Consider the following 17,687-nt stretch of genomic DNA (forward strand, 5'->3'; position numbering starts at 1 on the left):
GGTGCAAAATGCGTGACATAAAGCGGGAGGACCTTTGATGTGCTGTCGAACAACTCCAAAGTGCTAGATAACTCGAAATTCAATCGCCTTGTTTGGATATAGCCCTTTCGAGAGCCAATACAATCTGTCTCCAAACAGATTAGTTACTTTCAGCTTGAAGTTTGCCATTACCCATGAACAAATAAAGCCGGGTTGGACATCAGGGGTCTCACTGTATAGGGATATGGACATAGAGGGTTCCGAGCTGAAGTTAGGCTTTATTGGAGTGATCCAAATCCCTTTCGTGTTTTCCGAGGTTGTTGTCTTGGGGGCGAGGACAGCGACGGGTAGGTTTTGGTCGTGGAGGTGAAGGGTGTGGTACAATCATCCCATGCCGGGATAGACGGTGTTGTCGGCTCATGATACCCATTCGTAGACGCAAGAGCAGAATGTATAGAGACAGAGATGAGATGGAGTGAATGAGATTTTAAGGCCATCCTGCCCATCTTATACTTCGAGCTTCAGTGTCCATATGGAGACAAAACTTTCTAGATCTGGACTACAATGGCAGGGCGAACAAGCGTTGTTTTCGCTTAATTCCTGCATTGTTTGCTCCATGGCAAGAAGAGGGAAGGGGGAAAATCGAGACGTGAATAATAAAATCCATTGCCAGGGGCGGCAAGTGCTCAAGCCAAGACTCTTGATAGACACTCCAGGGGTAGCAGCAGATCCGGGATCTACTTAGGATATGGAAAGCAAAGGAACCGAGACTAACATCCCAGCTAATAGGAAATAATCCAATTATCTCGCTCATGTGCGTCAAAGTCGAGGCTTTCAACGCAATGGATGCCCCATCGAGGCAACTTTTCTTCCTGTGAGTTCACACAATAGGTTACTGGCATGATGGCCAGTGTCCAAACCGAGTCAGTGTTATCATTAATGATATGTGACTACTTAATAGCTTTAACGGCCAGAAAATAAGCCCATATGTATACAAGTTGTCGGGTCAGTCGGTGAACATAGGCGGGGAAGCCATCAGGCAAACGGCATCGACAGGGGGCAGTTTTCTTGAGAATAGTTGAAGGTAATTAATTAGGACTAGGAAGCTTTCCTAATGACATTTATAAATCAATGGTCTAATGGGACTTATATATGGGCGAGGCTAACTCTAGGCATAACGTTTTCACGATTGTATTTGAGTAGAGGTTCAATTGGTAAACAAAGCCACCGCCAGCACCCAGCATGTATGGTAAAGTGCAGGATGGGACGGAACAATAGGCTCTGGGATAATAACACCTTTACGGCATTCCATCCAGGGCTCTAGTGAACTCGGTAATAATTGTTATCGGCATTCCCAATGCCAAAGGACCAGTAAACAACCTAGACAACTCATAACCTAGTTCGAGAAACAACCATGCCCGGCGGATTTAATCAACTACTTCAAGACCCTTGACGCCACAAATTAGAGTGAGGTGTACTGAAATCTCTTCTCTTGCTTCCGGCGTGATAGGCTGCCCCTGCCTCAACCAGTCCTGCACATTATTGCCATGAGCAGTAGGATGTTGATGTTGCAATGCTCCGTAATCGATTACTTCGAGACCTTAACACTAGGTCAAAGCGCAGCCGGGGGCTAACCGATGGCTACCTACGTTGGGAATAGCTGCACATAAGATTCGGAAGACCCTAGCGGCCGTTTTTAGGACAGGGCTTCCGTGGCCAATAACGAGACAAGCACCTTGAGATCAGCAGAGAGAAGGCTAGGATGAACAAGGCTTTCCTGTTTACAGGAATCAGCGTCCTTGGCGCAGTTGGGCTCTGGTTGATGCTAAGATTGAAAGTAACTTATAGCTCTACAAGCCACGGTCCCTGTACAAGAACAATCGTTCTCTTTCCTCTCTCTTCTCTTCTCTCGGACCCTCTAAGCGTGACGGCACACCTTTTTCACGTCCCACACCAGGCGGACGATAGCCTAGGAGGATGTAAGGGACTCCAAAATGTCACGACAGGTTCCTTCAACTGCGGAAGACAATGATGTGATCGCTTGACAGTGGGCGTCGGTCCATGACAAGGTTAGCAACTTCATAAGGGTTGTGACATGGATGACAATGCAGTGGCTGTTCTCTCTTTCGCCGGCAGACAGAATTAGTCGAGTCGCATCAGGATAACATAGAAGCCAGGGTTGTGAGCACAAAGCTTGCCCTTGTAAGTGGCGTATATGGGCCTAAGAGACTGACAAGCTAGCTGTCTGGTGTCCGGGTTAATCTGTAGCACTCTAATCCTTGGGTTGAATCATTGGTCGCATGCAGGCCAAACATGCGATATGTCCAACGGCTAACAAGCTTCCATCCGTAGCCCTTGATTCAGATTCTCTCATCCTGCCAATCTGCTCGGTTCCCCTGCTCCTCTTCTTCAGCCTCACGCCATTCTTCAGGGCTTGTATGAAAGACGGTGGCAACGGCTGTAAAGGCAGCCCAAACCTCGCCGCACACGGCCAGATGCAACACTTGGCTGCCGAGAAAGTTGATAGCGAATGTGAGATTCATCTCTCCCAAAAGGTTGATCCCGCAGATGTCATGGGTTGAAAGGCCAAGGCGTTGACGAAAAGTTCCTGCTATTAAGCGAAGTGCTGTCGCCTCCCAGGGTGCAGTTGCCAATCTCAGGGCTGCGTCAGCAAATATATGCGAAGCGATGAGGGGAGGGAGCTGCGTTAGCATGGTATCACAGTAAGTTGTTGTGGGAATGATCGCTCCTCTTGCGTCGACACTCGGTCTCAGTTCCGCACTCCAGAGCCCAGGAGGTGCTTCACTTGTTTCGGCAGTAGCTTCAACGTCAAAACTGATCAGGGTAGCGCTGACCCCTTCATTGTCCTCTTCGTCACTCGCGTAGTCGTCCCCTCTGGCTGAGAAAGTGCTGGGTCGTCGGACAGCTTCCACTGGGCCTGTATCGCTGGGCATTTGCCCGTCAACAGGTCTGATCGGCGAAACATCATGAATGGAACTACGGTTCCGTCGATGCTCTGGCCTTTCGCGAGGTCTGTCGGGTGGGATCCAAGTGGTGGTCATCCCTGGAGATGAGCCAGTGCTTGGTAGGCGTCTGAATATCCTTGCCCATATTTGCGGCCTCCAGTCACGAATCAATCTTTGGGTGATTACCCAAACAAGGAAGGGTGTTGAAGAAATGCAAAGACCCCCTACCCATTGAAGCATTGACTGAAAAGAAAGGCCAGTAAGTGGCGGAGGAGCCGGGATGGGTGAGTCTTGGGTAAATGGGACAAAGAATGAGAGACTTGGGAGCCAATTGGTACTCGAAGCTAAGCCGAGTCTTTGCAAAGCTATGAAGAGTTCCAGATGGACACGCACGTACGACCATATTTCATGGACACTAAAGGACTTGTGAGCCATTGTGGTATACGATCACTTAGGTACCTTGACTTACAATCGACGGCCAAACAATCTGTCTGGCCGATCTCGCCACAGCAGAGCTACCTGCCGATCAGTGTAGTTGCTTAAGAGGTTAACTGGTGCACCAGGTAGAATATGTCTGGTGAGGGAGAATATATTTCGAGAATTTGCATACAAATCCCAGAATGGGATATGTGAGTAACGCTTATAAATCTATCAGGATTAGTACAAGAAGCCAACTCATGTGCAATGACATACCAGTATACGCTGGCGAAAACCATCCAAACCGAAAGCACCAGCGGCATCCACGCAGCGAAGAGCTGAAACGGCAAGGTTTGTGCCTACATCGTCTTCGTAGACGGCATGTCGTTTGTCAGATTCGGCCTCAGGACTTGTGGTCGGGTTCTCCTGCTCAGCAACACCAATGACCAACATAACCTCATTATGCGATCTGATGATGTCTCTGTTGATTCTTTTTGTCTCAGGATTTATGGGACGACCGCGGTGGTCGAACTGTTGATTAGAATCGCCGCCATTCTGTAAATCGTCATGGTCACTATCCCATTCTACGACATCATCATAAGGTGACCGCCCCTATGAATGTCAATTTATTTACACTTAAGATCATTCATTTCAGATGAAAGAATTGCTCACAAGGGCTTGGGCAGTCAAAGGACCTTGCATTCCCATGATGAAGGCGAGCAACGACTCATGAATAGTAGATGTACATTTGGCGCTGTTTTTACAATTCTGGGGAAATTAGATCCGCGAATGGCGACTGTTCAAGTCGTAATGACTCTAGTGATGACTTTGTTGTTGTTAATGCGTTTTCTTGTTCGGGTGATAAACTTGAGTTGTGCTTGATTTAAGGGATAACAGCTTAAATGAAGCTCCAGGTACGAAGTCATGATGGGAAGCGCATGGGTGGAGGTGTGGCTGGAGATGTGGCTGACATCGCCGCGCTAATGCGCCATCTGACCAATCATCTACAGACCGCCACGGCAGCCAAAAAAAAATCTAGGAAAGCTCAAGTCGAGGACCCATGAGAGTTTCTTTGCATCGAATATTTGCCAAACCAACAACATCACTACACAATGGCAAATAAGCAGCCGTTAAAGACGACGTTTGACGTAGACCACGTCATCCGCCCTATATTCACTGGAGGATCAGTTTCTATCAGTAATGACGCCCGCATCCTAGCGACAGCCCTCGGTGAGGATGCAGTTCTCACTGATCCTACCAACGGCAAGCACTTGGCTCAAGTTGAGGGTGTAAGAATTACCAAACACCGCATTATAGGTCAGAACTGACATCTCATAGGACGGAGAGCTCATTTCTACATTAACCTGTTAGTCTCTCGAAATTGTGGAAAATGCAACCAAACTAACATATATAGTAACGCCCTCTGGATCCCATCTCATCATCTGCTCCCGCTCCTTGTCCATGAGAGTCTATTCTCTGAAACGATCTCAGGATGACGGAACCATTGAGGCTACTCCCACGAGAACAGTCAAGGCTCACTCAACCCCAGTTGGTGTGCTTGCAGTTGATCGAACTAGCACATTGCTGGCCACTGGAGGAACCGACGGAGCTGTCAAAGTCTGGGACATTGTCGGCGGCTATGTCACCCATACTTTCCGTGGATCTTCAGTCTTGGTATCATCTCTTCGATTCTTCGAGGCTGCCTCTCGTTCAAATGAGAGCCAATCGCGAAAGGGCAAGAAATCCAAGCGCCAGGAGGAGTCTGATGAGGAAGAGGAGAACTCCACCACTATCAACTTCCGTCTTGCGTGCGGTCAACAAGATGGCAAGGTTCGTGTATGGGACTTGCACAAGCGCAACTGCGTGGCCAATCTGGACTCGCACGTTTCGGATGTCCAGGGACTTGACTACTCACCCGAACAACATGCCTTGGTCACCGCTGGCAGAGATAAGACCATTACTTGGTGGGATGCCAAGTCCTGGAAGATTCGCAAGGTCGTGCCTTGCTTAGAGTTGGTGGAAACAGCTGGCTTCATTGATGATGGAAGCTTGACCTACTCCGCTGGTGCCAATGGTTCCCTCCGAATTTGGGATACCGATACTGGGAGGGAAGTTACTCCCGAACAACCTGCGAAAAGCGAAGAGGAGGGTATTGTGTCTGGCATTTATCGCCCGGGACTGCCTTTTATCCTCCTTGTTCAGGTCGATCACACTCTCGCGCTCTACAAGCCACCTCAAAAAGCAGACGCTTCCTCCTTGTCCGCACCCGAGCCCTTCCGAAGGATATCCGGTACACACGACGACATTATTGATCTGGGTTACCTACTCCCTGACCGTTCAATGGTCGCCTTGGCCACAAACTCTGAGGATGTGAGGATCGTGTCTGTTGCAGAGGCACAGAACCAGGACGACGGAGGCAATTTGGATTCCGAGTCTAGTCCTTACTTCGGTCAAGACGTTGCTCTCTTGAAGGGCCACGATGAGATCGTTATTTCACTAGATATTGACTGGTCAGGCCATTGGATAGCAACAGGAGCGAAAGATAATACTGCCAGGCTTTGGCGCATCGATCCTGCAAACAACTCTTACACTTGCTGGGCTACCTTCTCTGGTCACGCTGAATCGTTGGGTGCTGTTGCGCTTCCCAAGAGCGTTCCCTCGGAATCCTCGCCTGCTAGAACCGATCCCCTCAACAACCCCCCAGCGTTCCTTGTTACAGGTTCCCAGGATCAAACGGTCAAGAAATGGGAGATCCCTCGCACAGCTCAACAACAAGGCACCAAAAGTAGCTCTCGTGCTATCTTTACCCGAAAGGCGCACGACAAGGACATCAATGCCATCAACATCCACCACTCGAACCAGCTCTTTGCGTCTGCGTCCCAAGACAAGACAGTCAAGATTTGGTCTGCAGAGGAGGGTGAAGTTCAGGGCATTTTACGCGGACACAAGCGTGGTGTTTGGTCGGTGCAGTTCTCTCCTGCTCAGGTACCGGCAATTCAGGGTGAAGACGGACCTGTTACTGGAAAGGGCGTTGTGCTTACCGGCAGTGGTGATAAGACTATCAAGCTCTGGAACCTTGCTAACTACACTTGTATAAGGACCTTTGAGGGACACTCCAACAGTATCCTGAAGGTTGCGTGGTTGAACATGCCTACCAGCCAAGAACAGTCCAAGAAGCAACGAGTTCTGTTCACTAGTGCCGGTGGTGATGGTCTCGTAAAGGTTTGGGACGCCAACTCGGGAGAAACTGAGTGCACTCTTGATAACCACGAGGATCGCGTTTGGGTTGTGGCTGTTCACCCCGAGAACAACACCATTGTGTCTGGCAGTGGTGACTCGACTGTCACTTTCTGGAAAGATACATCATCCGAAACTCAAGCTGCAGCGTCCCAGGCTGCACTCAAGGTGATTGAGCAGGAGCAGGAGCTTGAGAACCATATCCATGCCGGTTCATTCCGTGAGGCTATTACACTCGCGTTGCAGCTCAACCACCCTGGAAGACTACTCAGCTTATTCACTTCAGTCACCACAACAAACAATCCTGACAAGGGTAGTCTCAGTGGGTTGAGAGCTGTGGATGAGGTGCTTGCTAGTTTGTCTGACGAGCAGATTTTCTTACTTCTTCTAAGATTACGTGACTGGAACACAAACGCGCGTACCGCTCCTGTGGCCCAGAGGATTCTGTGGACTTTAATTAGAAGCTATCCTGCTTCCAAGTTCTCGAACTTGTCAGTCAAGGGAGCCAAGGGACAAAAGAGCTTGAAGGATGTGCTTCACGCTCTTCGAGTGTACACTGAGAGACATTACAAGCGAACAGAGGAGTTGGTTGACGAGAGTTATCTGGTGGAATATACCCTGCAGGAGATGGACGACCTCGCGCCCATGCTGGAAGATGAGAAAGCTCTGCTACAGGACGGCAGTGAAGATGTTGTCATGGCTGGTTGAAAGGGCAATACTACAGGTTGTCGATGGCTTTTTTCTATTTGTTTGACCACATATAATCACACTCGCATTATTTCTTGGAGTATCAAGGTTATAGATAAAATATTTGACTTTTTCTTTTCAGGATCAATATTGATAAAAGCCGTGCTTGTGTTAGTGGAGGTGACGGTAATACAAGACTCCTTTGCCCTCCGGTATCAATATAAGCAAATATAATCCGAAATCAGTGAATTCATTCGATCATTGTCATTAGCTCGAAAATTGTTATATCCTTCAAGAAGTTGTTGTTGCAACTTTAAATAGAGGCTGCTAGGCTGCCTTGAAGCAAATGTGGGCCTGTACCTGAGCTCCAATGGGAGGCTCCACTCCACCCATAACTTCATACCTGCGACTTCGATCTTTCATCCACGACGTCGAGTCTCGGCCAAGCTGCGCAACACAAAGATACGGCAAACGACCTCATCGATACAGCTTGAATATGTCCAAGCGACAGGCCTCAGAGGCACTCGAAGACGTCGCCTCGCCAGCTTCCAAGAGATCTCGATTGGATTTCGATACACCTGAACCGGGTTCAGAAGAACTCATCAATGAGACGAATACCAACGGAAACGCGCAAGAAGATGATGACGATGATGACTTCGACGACCAAGAGCCAGTCGCGGTAGCTCCATTAAGACAGTCAGCCCCTACAGAAGGCTACGATGACCTCTACCTCGACACCATTGATCGCAACGTGCTCGACTTCGACTTTGAGAAGCTTTGCTCCGTATCCCTTTCCAATATCAACGTTTACGCATGTCTAGTGTGTGGCAAGTACTTTCAAGGTCGCGGCCCCAAGTCGCACGCCTACTTCCACTCTCTCGACGAGGACCACCACGTCTATATCAATCTTGAAACCCAGCGCGTCTATGTTCTTCCCGAAGGATACGAGGTCAAGAACCGCGCGCTCGACGACATTAAATATGTGTCGGATCCGCGATACACCAAGAAAGAGGTCATCGAGATGGATCGCACGCGACGCACGAGTCAAACTCTTGATGGGAAGGAATACATCCCTGGATTTGTTGGAATGAATAATATCAAGGAGAACGACTATTTCAATGTTGTTGTGCAGGCCTTGGCGCATGTGGCTCCGTTACGCAACTACCTTCTTCTTGAGGACTTTTCGAATAAGACGGAGCTCGTCAAGCGGGCCAGTATTCTCGTGCGCAAGATCTGGAACCCAAGGGCATTCAAAGCCCATGTCTCGCCTCACGAACTCCTCCAAGAGATTTCCCTCCGCTCTAACAAACGTTTCAACCTCACCACACAATCGGACCCTGTCGACTTCTTATCCTGGTTTCTTAACAACCTCCATCTCGGTCTCGGCGGAAGCAAGACTAAGCCAGGCAGCTCCATGGTCCAGCGCACATTCCAGGGCAAGATGAAGATCGAGTCGCAAGCCATCACAGCTCGCGCCGACGCGACCGATCGACTACGCTTCGAGGATGCAGACGTCAAGGTCGACATCGTGCGCTTCCTTCTTCTGACGCTTGACCTTCCTTCAACGCCGCTTTTCCAGGACGAGCTCGAGAAGAACATTATTCCCCAAGTCCCACTAACGACCATTCTTACAAAATACGACGGCCAGAAAGCCCAGGAACACCATGCTCAGCGCAAGCGCTACAGACTTATGCATCCCCTCCCCCCCTATCTTGCATTCCATGTGAAGCGCTTCTCACAGAACAAGTTCGTCTCTGAACGTAACCCCACAATCGTTACGTTCGATGCACGCAACCTTGATATGTCTCCCTACGTGGAGCCGAATCCCAAGGAGTGGCCCCCAGGCGAGCCCATTTGGTATGATCTCGTTGCAAACGTGATCCACGAAGCTGTGCGTACACGTGAAGATGTGGTTGACAGCGGCGAGGAGCGCAAGACATGGAAGGTACAACTAAAAAACAAGGCCACGGGTGAATGGGTTGTGTGCCAAGATCTTTATGTTGACAAGGTGCAGAGTGAGCTTCTGTATCTTGGCGAAGCGTACCTCCAAATCTGGGAGCGAAGGAGGGAGCCTGGGAAAGGCAAGGCCAAGGCCTCATGACCTTAGATGCCATTAAAGTATACTCAGGTGAAAAGACTGAATAATAGAGTATTATACCCTCTCCGGCAATCAGACCTCTTGGATCCCGATCAAATAGCAGACCGAAAGGCTGGCTTGCTATTTGGGTGGGATAGGAAAAGTTTCGTAAACCGTATCTTGATCCTATGCCAGAGTTTTGACTGACGACTCCTTGTACAGCACTATCACGTTTGGCATCGCTTTACGCATCATAGCACATTGCAATTGTTACATGATGAAATGTCTCGTTCTGGGGCGAGAAACCTCAACCCCCCAAAGCTTGCTCTGAATTGTAGGTCTCGCTGAAATCCGCTATCAGGCAAGCCAACCCCCGCTAGGACGCAGCTAGTAATACATTATGCGTGGACAATACTATCCCCATTGACCTCTTTATCCCTTAGATATCCGCCTCGGTTCTCATGAATGCGTTATCACAGCACTCCCGGGAAGATCTCTTCAACCCCGCCAACTCAATGATGGTTATGTGAGAAAAGGGAACAGAGGAGACAATAAACAACCGATTCAACCAAGATCGACAGACACGACATCTCGAAGGTGAAGCACTGTCTTATAATACAATACATAGATCGCACTGGGGTTAAACATCCACAAGGCCAGCATCTGTCTTCTCTATGATTGAGACTGCTCGGCTGCCTGCTTTGAAGCCCCGCCAGCGTGGCGCTTGTCGTGATGATGGTGTTGACCAGCCTTTTCGCGGCGTTGCTCTTCGATCGCTGTCCGTTGCTGGATGCTGGAATCGTGGCTCTTAAATTCAACGCGAGTATTGGGTGGGAAGTTGAGGACATGCTTCATGGTTTCACTGCTTTGTTAATTAGCCATCTTTGCAACAACGTGTTAGTCCATGCGGAACAACTTACCGAATCTTAATAACTCTGCCACCATCGTTTCGGGTCCAGATACTAAGAATGTCCTCACCATTACGCACACTCAACACAGCACCGCAAACTTCATCACCCGCCTCACCAAACTGGTCGCCAATCAGGTTGAGAAGAAGGTCTTCCCAATACCGGTCAGATACGCCCTTCTTCATCCGAACGACCCATTTGCCGCCCTTCTTGTTGATATCGTCCTCCCATATTGGGCGGATGCCCTTCTTGAACAGATGAAAGTCTGAGACGACGGGAAGTACGGAAGGACGCTTCAGGTAGGCATACATCTCCCAAAACTCCTCCACTGTTCGTACGGTACCAATTTCGTGCAGCGTCTTCTCGTACTCGATGTAGCCGTGTGCCTTGGAGATCGGAGGTCGATACCAGAAGGTCCACGGGTGTACTAGCGGATGTGAAAGAGGTGCCGTAGGTGCCCCGGACTGGTTGTTCTCAGAAATCGCGGCCATACCAGAAGCCTTTCCGGCGGCCTTGGAGGAGTCCTTAATACCAGACTTGGGAACCGCTGAAGCCATGGCCGAATCGAAAGGATTGCCCGACGTCTTAGGGGTCTTAGCCGATCCAAACGAGGCAAATGCTCCAGAGCCTAGACCAAATGCACTGGAAGCGCCACTAGTAGGAGATACAAGACCTCCAGGTGTAGTGTTGAAAGGGTTCGGTTTCATCGATGATGGGGTTTCGCCGCCTTGACGCTTAGAGAAAGAAGCATTGCGACTGAAGGTGTCACCACTGGACCCTTGACTTGGTGTAGCAAGGGAAAGCTTGCCGGGGCTGAGGAGTCATGATTAAACCTTGATTCTTAAGGTAAAAGTGCAGGTGACTTACTTTGTGCGGCGGGCCCAGAGGTTGCTAGTATCCATTAAGACTGAACGTTGCAGGTCTGTCTGCAAATTAAAGTAGGGCGGGGAAGGCTGATCCAAGATGCCTTAGAAGAGGCTTAAAGGTAAGAATCGAGAGGAGTATGTACGACGTGGAGAGTGTTTGGAACAGATTTGGCAGTTTCGGTATCGGTTTGTTGGAAAAAAGCGGTCGAAGTTGGTGATGTTAGCTGTAGATGTTACACGGTTTCGAGGTCGAATGAGGGGATGATCAGTATGTTGACGGCAAAAGTTTGGTTTATGGAACTATGGTGCAACGATGAATGGTGACGAGATGAGGGGTATCGAATATTGTTGGAGACGTCGAGTTGATGTTAGATCGAAGAGCAATATCTGAGAGTTTGGGAGAGGGTAGATGATGAAGTTGTTTGGACGTTGGGGAATTTGAGTTGCGAGAGAGGAGATGGACCTAGTGTTGGAAGAAATTCTACCTAGCAGCCCACCTACCAGAAAATCCAGACGGGACGAGTCGCGATCCAAGACAAGGCACTGTAAAGTGGAAGGCAAAGTCAGGTAGCTCGTGAGTAGCTTCGCTGCTAGTCTGTGCCACATTCTACACCAGGGGTACCTGACCTCCAGCTATTTCGCACCAGACCTGCCCGGACCTCTGCAGGTGGAAAGCCCTGAAGGCTAGCACCCAGCTCACTGGAAAACCCTCCATTCCTAGTACCTAACCTCCACTCCACTGACGAGACATTCAGACTGCCCGCGCTAATCCAGCCCCAACCCCCAGGTCAGTCCAGGGACCCATGAGAGAGGCTGTTGCGACCGACCCTGCGTCAGAGGCTAAAAGGTGAGGAAAATGACAGTGACACAATTAGCACGCACCAGGGCAGAGTGCCCCCTTGTTCAGAAGCTGTCGGCAAATTCTTTGGTCTGAGTGTAAGCTTCTAGAAGGATTTGGTGCCCGCAGGGTGTCAGAATAATTGACCGTCATAAACATAAGAGATGAAATAGTTTAGTCATCTTATGGTGATTTAGAGAGGCATTTTGGCTACTTTATTCTTGTAGTCTAAGCCTTAGAGGACATTTCTTCTGTTGCCCACCTGGGTGCTAACGTATCTGTGCTGTATCGTACCTACCTAATTATCCCGTTCTCATGAGATCGGCAAAGAAAAATAGTAATTCATAACACGAGAGAAACAAAAACTCCCCAAGGCAGACCACTTACTTTGAGAAAATGATGAAAGTACTAAGCTAGGCAATTAAATGGCCTGGAATTGGGATGATACAGCTGAAAATAACATGGATGTACCTACTATGTATACATCATGCAAGTAATCAATCCCCATGATTCATATCGTCGTCACTGACGTTTACCAAAACAAACCGTGCATCTTCAATATGATCATGGTAACTTAAGCAGACCTGCCTACAAGTTGGTAGGAAACTATTCCGCCCTTCATCTTCAATTCGATAGCAACTATTAATGCCGCTCAGCCCCATACAGTACATTAAATACCACCTCACATTTATTCATTGCAAACTTGGTCTTAAAGCTCGGCTCCGAGATGTGAGACCTGTCAGCCCCAGTGTGAAACCCCTGCCTCATGAAGAAACGGATGATCATGACTACTATCATCATAAGTTTCTCCAACCAGCTACAGCATGCACAATGCAAGACATTATTACCTGTTCTCTATCTTTTGTACTATCCATGACATGAGCAGCCAACCACTCTTACATTGATCCTCTTGAAGTCGGTTCAATTGATCAAATTACCTTTTGTAATTGCGAAGCAGGAACGTGCTTGCGGGAAAGAAAGAAGAAGAAAAAAGACTGCGCCACAAGCCTCAAGACAGTGGCTTCCATATCCATCTATAGGTGTGAATTCTCGGTGTAAGAGACTGCAAGTAACGAAAGGATTATTTTTCTATTAGACGAAGAAGAATGAAATAAGTCCTCTTCACCTTTTTTATACATAGGTTAGCAGTCTAGGTCAATACTGGTTCCTTCAAGGCATAGGTATTCATCCCCACGCGACCACTCTGAAGCTTGCTCTCCTACTACTGGCTGCTGTTGTGTCGTGTCTCTCAACCAGCCACCGCCGCGAGGCTCCACTTTAAAGTTATCGCAACTCTTATCTCTCAGAAAAAAATTGGGCAGAGCTTCAACACTTGCACTGAAAAGTTCAGGGACCTACGAGACATCTTACGCGCATCCCTCCACAACCGTCGCAATGGGTGTCACACGAACAAAAACCGTCAAGAACAAGCATGCTGGCCCTGCAGGCGGCGCAAAGTCTTCCAAGCGATCTGCCACAGAGGGCGTTACCAAGTCCAAGAAGCCAAAGGGCACCCCGCCGTCCAAGCAGGTCAAGGACAAGGGTCGCGAGGCGCTTCTTCAGAAGTTCAAGAACTCTAAGAAGAAGAAGTACACGGACGAGCAACTTGGAATCCCGACTCTCAACACTATCACCCCTGTTGGCGTTGTAAAGCCTAAAGGCAAGAAGAAGGGCAAGGTTTTCGCTGATGACCAGGTAAGGCTACCATTCCTGACGGTATATGGGCAATTCTAACATCGCATGTCTTCCAGGAGAGTATGAGCACTATTATGGCTCTTGTCCAAGCCGAGAAGGACGGTCAAATCGAGTCCAAGATGATCAAGCAGCGTCAGATGGAGGAGATTCGCGAAGCGCGCAAGGTCGAGGCCGAGAAGAAGGAACAAGAGAAGAAGTCTAAGCTCGAAGACACCAAGAACTCTCTCCGAAAGTCAAGGAAGCGCAAGAGTACCGGTGACGAGGATGCCAACGTCAAGGAGTTCTCTACAGCGGGCACCAAGGCGGCCAAGGGCAAGGGCAAGAAGCGAGTGTCGTTTGCCTAAACCCAAACCTAACGGGAAATAGTGGGAAATTTTTCGGAGTTGCTGCATTGTTTGGCGCATGGAGTTTGGTCGATGGGCTGAGGCTAGGCCCTCTCTGGTTATCACTGGAGAATCGACGGTACAAAAGCACAACATAGTTATTGAATCATGGTTGCTCCCGTAGGAGCAGATGCGGTTAATCGGCAGAAGCGATCGAATACCTCCAGGGCTATTATCATTACGTGACAGGTCTATTTTTCTCTAGGGGCGCATATGTCTAAGTGTGTGGATCTAAGTAATATACAGTCTATCGTGATCACCAGCTGGGGACAGCATATTCAGCTCGCTTTTAGTCTTCGACAATCACCAGCTTGCGTCTCATGGGGCTGTATCCGTGTCCCTCGGTGAAGTCGCTGCTGTTGGGGTTTGCTTGAGGCTTCAGGCTGTCAAGATCGGTCTTGAAGGCCAAGTGGTTCAAGAAATTGGTAACCTAAGAATGTTAACTTTAATTTCTCATATAAGGATTGCCAAGACTTACGGGCTTTGTGAACCAACGGGAACCGCCAGATTCAAACCAGCACAAATGTCCTCCGAGACTGGATGTGAGAAGGACGGTATTGGGGTTCTGCTTGAACTCCTCATAAGGAATAGCTTCCTTGACAGCAATCTTTGTATGATTAGAACAGTCTACAGGAACAGTTTTGAGGAATGAAACTTACAGGATCATCGGTTGAGTGAACGGCCAAGAATGGAATCTCGATAGACAGGATTGAGTCAACAGAAGAGGCATCTCGGTAGTATGCAGTCTCGGTGGGATATCCCCAAGAAGGGCACCTGCAAAAGTCAGTGTTTCGTTCCAAAGAGGGGCGTGGTGGCTAGCTTACTGGATCAGGCGATCAAACTCATAGAGATAAGTGATCTTCATAACAGCGTCAACGTCAATCTTGCTGTACTTCTCCAGCTCTTCCCTGTGTGTGGCGGCGAGTTCCTTCAGAGCACCTGAACGCATTAGCAAGCATTCCAACGCGAAATGGTATTGGCAAGCGACTCACTTCCCATGACCCGGAGGTAGACCTCCTTGCCAATGTAGCTGTTTTGGAGGATCTTGCTGGAAACATCAAGGTTGAATGGGTTGGAGCAAACGACGGCTCCCTTAAGAACACAGTTGGGACCCTCTTCACCGCAGTAGTTCGTGAGCATGTTTGCGCCGAGTGAGAATCCCAGACCAAACAAAGGTCGGTTAGGGAACTTCTCTTGAAGCCATTTCACTGTCTGGGGCTTATTTTAGCAGAATCCTTGGTTTTGAAGTACTGTCGATCTTACCTGACGGATATCCCACGTCGCTCGCGCGTTGTACAAAACACCACTGGTGATTTTGGATCTGGCACAACCTCTCGAATTGACAACACAAGCCTCCCAGCCGCCCTCACCAATCAAGGGGGCAATAGTGTGTCGCAGATAAATCTCATGAGAGCCACCAGAAAGGCCATGCAAGATGACGAGCATGGGTTTGTTGTCGTCGGATCCAATGTTCTCAAACTCTTGCTCGGTGAAATACGCTGTTCGTCGCGACAAGGTAGGATCTTCAGGGGCCTCAAAGGGCTCAGTAGCGAAATCCACCGCAAACGTTCCACGGTAAATCTTGTGGTCGGCATCAAAAATCTTGCGCTTGTAGTAGATTTTAGGTCCAGCAGGCTTGGTAGCAGTCCAGATTGTCTGCAGGTGACCGTTGAAGAGCAAGGGGTTCAAATTGCATGGCGGCGTCGCTTTCTCGGTGATGGACAAGAGATCAGTCTCATTGCCATCCTTTTCCTTCACCTTGCGCGGTGTAGGCGCATGAGTGAAGTCGATTGCTGCACGTCCAAGCCACTCCATGATGAAAAATGCAGGCGATGCAGGGTCTGAGACAACGTTAGATGTGGTAGGGCACTGTAATGATCGAAGAGACGAAAGTGAAAGAGAAGCGTCAAAAAATTAGACTCAAGAGATTAGACTGTATTAATAGATTTCCAACATTCAGCCAGCAAATCGCAAATCGCCCCCCGAAAAGACGGAACGGGGGTTACTGGATACCTACATTGGATGTTGGTTAAAAAGGACGGGCCTACCTACGGGATCCACTCCCTCCGATGTCCGACATTTCTCTAGACCGTATACGACGTTAGATAAGAGCAGTTTTGTGTGATACATTTTGTTCAAGTCCATCGTGCTACAAGTTTCATGATTACTCTGTTTCCTAGAAAAGGTCTCGGCTCGGCATGTATTCCTCTTTTCAGTCTAGTTATTCGAATACAAAAAGAATAAAATTTGTTGGCTCGAGTCGTTTCTGCATCTTGAACGGACCGTCCGGCCAGTTAGTCTTGTCCGAGGCCTGCTACTTTTTAAACTCCCCGTCTGATGTTAATTGGCATTAAGTTAACCTTGGCGTTCCGTAAGTGGGGTGAGGCTTGCGATGAACCGAGGCATGTTTTGGTCGACATCTGCATGGCAGTGAAAAGACGGCTTCATAGCCAGGTGACAAAACCATGGGGATCTGATAATTTAATATGTAGTGGTTAGGATCATCCCATAAGTCTTCAAGTCTTCAAGTCACAGCTTCTTACAATATCTCTGGTCTGCAGAGAAACTGGCTGTGGCGACGAAGTCAAATACTAAGATACTCTGTCTGAACAACATTGGTGATCACACAGAAGACCTCAATAGTTTCTTGCAGTCTCCCGTATATTCTACTATCCACGCACTGATATCAATAAAACTCTCACTTTACAAAACTTTATTCTTTAACGGAGATATCCAGTCTCTCATTGGTGAAAATAGGATTACCAGATTACATACTGTAGCACGTGACTTGCACGCTTGCAATTCCCCATCTCCAAAGGTTGGATTCGCACAACAAGGATTCAACGACGTCCTACATCGAGCCACAACCCGTCAGAAAATGGCTTCGACGTGCTTTCTCGACGCCTCAATTATATACTACAGCGCCAGCTCTAGGAAATACCCCTGATATAATGTCGAGCGATGACGGGCTTTCTTTTGAACGAAATGACGCTCGTTAATTTCTGAAGAGCGGACAGCATGCAACCAGCCCATTACCGACGATCCGATCCGCCATAAGCACGACAGTCGACATCCACCACACCGCGTGCTCCTCTAACATCCAAACAGCCATGTATCTTGGTCAAGGAACGGAAATATGGAAGACCTAATTCCTGCAGCGAGACATCCCCATGGTATTCTCCAACCGCAGCAAAAATCGCGCTGCTGCGTGTGCGGTTTACAGTTACTCACAAGTTTGATCCCGTCGTATCTGGTAGTGGAGGAATAAAGCGTCTTCGACCTTTGCGTTCTTCCAGTGCAGAGGTACTGCAATCCGCCCGTCGGGCTGTGTTGTTTTATTAGACATCTTTCTACCACGGATCTATCGTCTGCTATGGAGGCATGGGGAACTGCTTCGTGGTCCCCGTTGATGCCATTTCTTCTATGCAACAGATTAGTATGGGAACCATCCCGTTTACGCATCGTGGAGGCTGTCGCGGGCAGATACGCGGATCGGACCCTGAGATGCTGGTACTGTTCCTACGAATAGCCACCTTCAAGTTGGCTTTGGACAGGCCACTAAATTATGGCCGCGAAACTCTGACCAGAAGGGGAGTTGCGGCAGGACTCTATGCGTACTCTGCAGAGATGCTTG

The 17,687-nt window shown here is 48.8% G+C and overlaps 6 protein-coding genes across 6 annotated transcripts; 3 read left to right on the top strand and 3 right to left on the bottom strand.

The window, feature by feature from the left end:
• Positions 1-2,339: 2,339 nt before the first annotated feature.
• Positions 2,340-4,070, bottom strand: FIESC28_06072 (uncharacterized protein; the record flags this gene model as incomplete). The annotated part of the gene is made up of 5 exons (XM_031160217.1): positions 2,340-3,043; positions 3,343-3,360; positions 3,415-3,460; positions 3,639-3,974; positions 4,035-4,070. 5 exons carry the CDS (start codon positions 4,068-4,070, stop codon positions 2,340-2,342), a joined length of 1,140 nt encoding a protein of 379 aa, XP_031015636.1.
• Positions 4,071-4,474: 404 nt separating this feature from the next.
• Positions 4,475-7,307, top strand: FIESC28_06073 (uncharacterized protein; the record flags this gene model as incomplete). Its single annotated transcript, XM_031160218.1, has 3 exons — positions 4,475-4,651; positions 4,701-4,728; positions 4,777-7,307. 3 exons carry the CDS (start codon positions 4,475-4,477, stop codon positions 7,305-7,307), a joined length of 2,736 nt encoding a protein of 911 aa, XP_031015637.1.
• Positions 7,308-7,782: 475 nt separating this feature from the next.
• FIESC28_06074 (uncharacterized protein) lies at positions 7,783-9,387 on the top strand (the record flags this gene model as incomplete). Its single annotated transcript, XM_031160219.1, has 1 exon — positions 7,783-9,387. One exon carries the CDS (start codon positions 7,783-7,785, stop codon positions 9,385-9,387), a length of 1,605 nt encoding a protein of 534 aa, XP_031015638.1.
• Positions 9,388-10,035: 648 nt separating this feature from the next.
• Positions 10,036-11,173, bottom strand: FIESC28_06075 (uncharacterized protein; the record flags this gene model as incomplete). Its single annotated transcript, XM_031160220.1, has 3 exons — positions 10,036-10,225; positions 10,284-11,084; positions 11,139-11,173. 3 exons carry the CDS (start codon positions 11,171-11,173, stop codon positions 10,036-10,038), a joined length of 1,026 nt encoding a protein of 341 aa, XP_031015639.1.
• Positions 11,174-13,370: 2,197 nt separating this feature from the next.
• Positions 13,371-14,014, top strand: FIESC28_06076 (uncharacterized protein; the record flags this gene model as incomplete). The annotated part of the gene is made up of 2 exons (XM_031160221.1): positions 13,371-13,670; positions 13,727-14,014. The coding sequence occupies 2 exons, from the start codon at positions 13,371-13,373 to the stop codon at positions 14,012-14,014; spliced, it is 588 nt and encodes a 195-aa protein (XP_031015640.1).
• A 328-nt stretch (positions 14,015-14,342) lies between these two features.
• FIESC28_06077 (uncharacterized protein) lies at positions 14,343-15,868 on the bottom strand (the record flags this gene model as incomplete). Its single annotated transcript, XM_031160222.1, has 6 exons — positions 14,343-14,483; positions 14,532-14,660; positions 14,713-14,827; positions 14,878-14,992; positions 15,046-15,265; positions 15,317-15,868. The coding sequence occupies 6 exons, from the start codon at positions 15,866-15,868 to the stop codon at positions 14,343-14,345; spliced, it is 1,272 nt and encodes a 423-aa protein (XP_031015641.1).
• Positions 15,869-17,687: the final 1,819 nt, after the last annotated feature.

Source organism: Fusarium coffeatum, assembly GCF_003316985.1.
Source record: "Fusarium coffeatum strain FIESC_28 chromosome Unknown BRIP53273_contig_132, whole genome shotgun sequence".
Classification (NCBI taxonomy): Eukaryota; Fungi; Ascomycota; class Sordariomycetes; order Hypocreales; family Nectriaceae; genus Fusarium; species Fusarium coffeatum.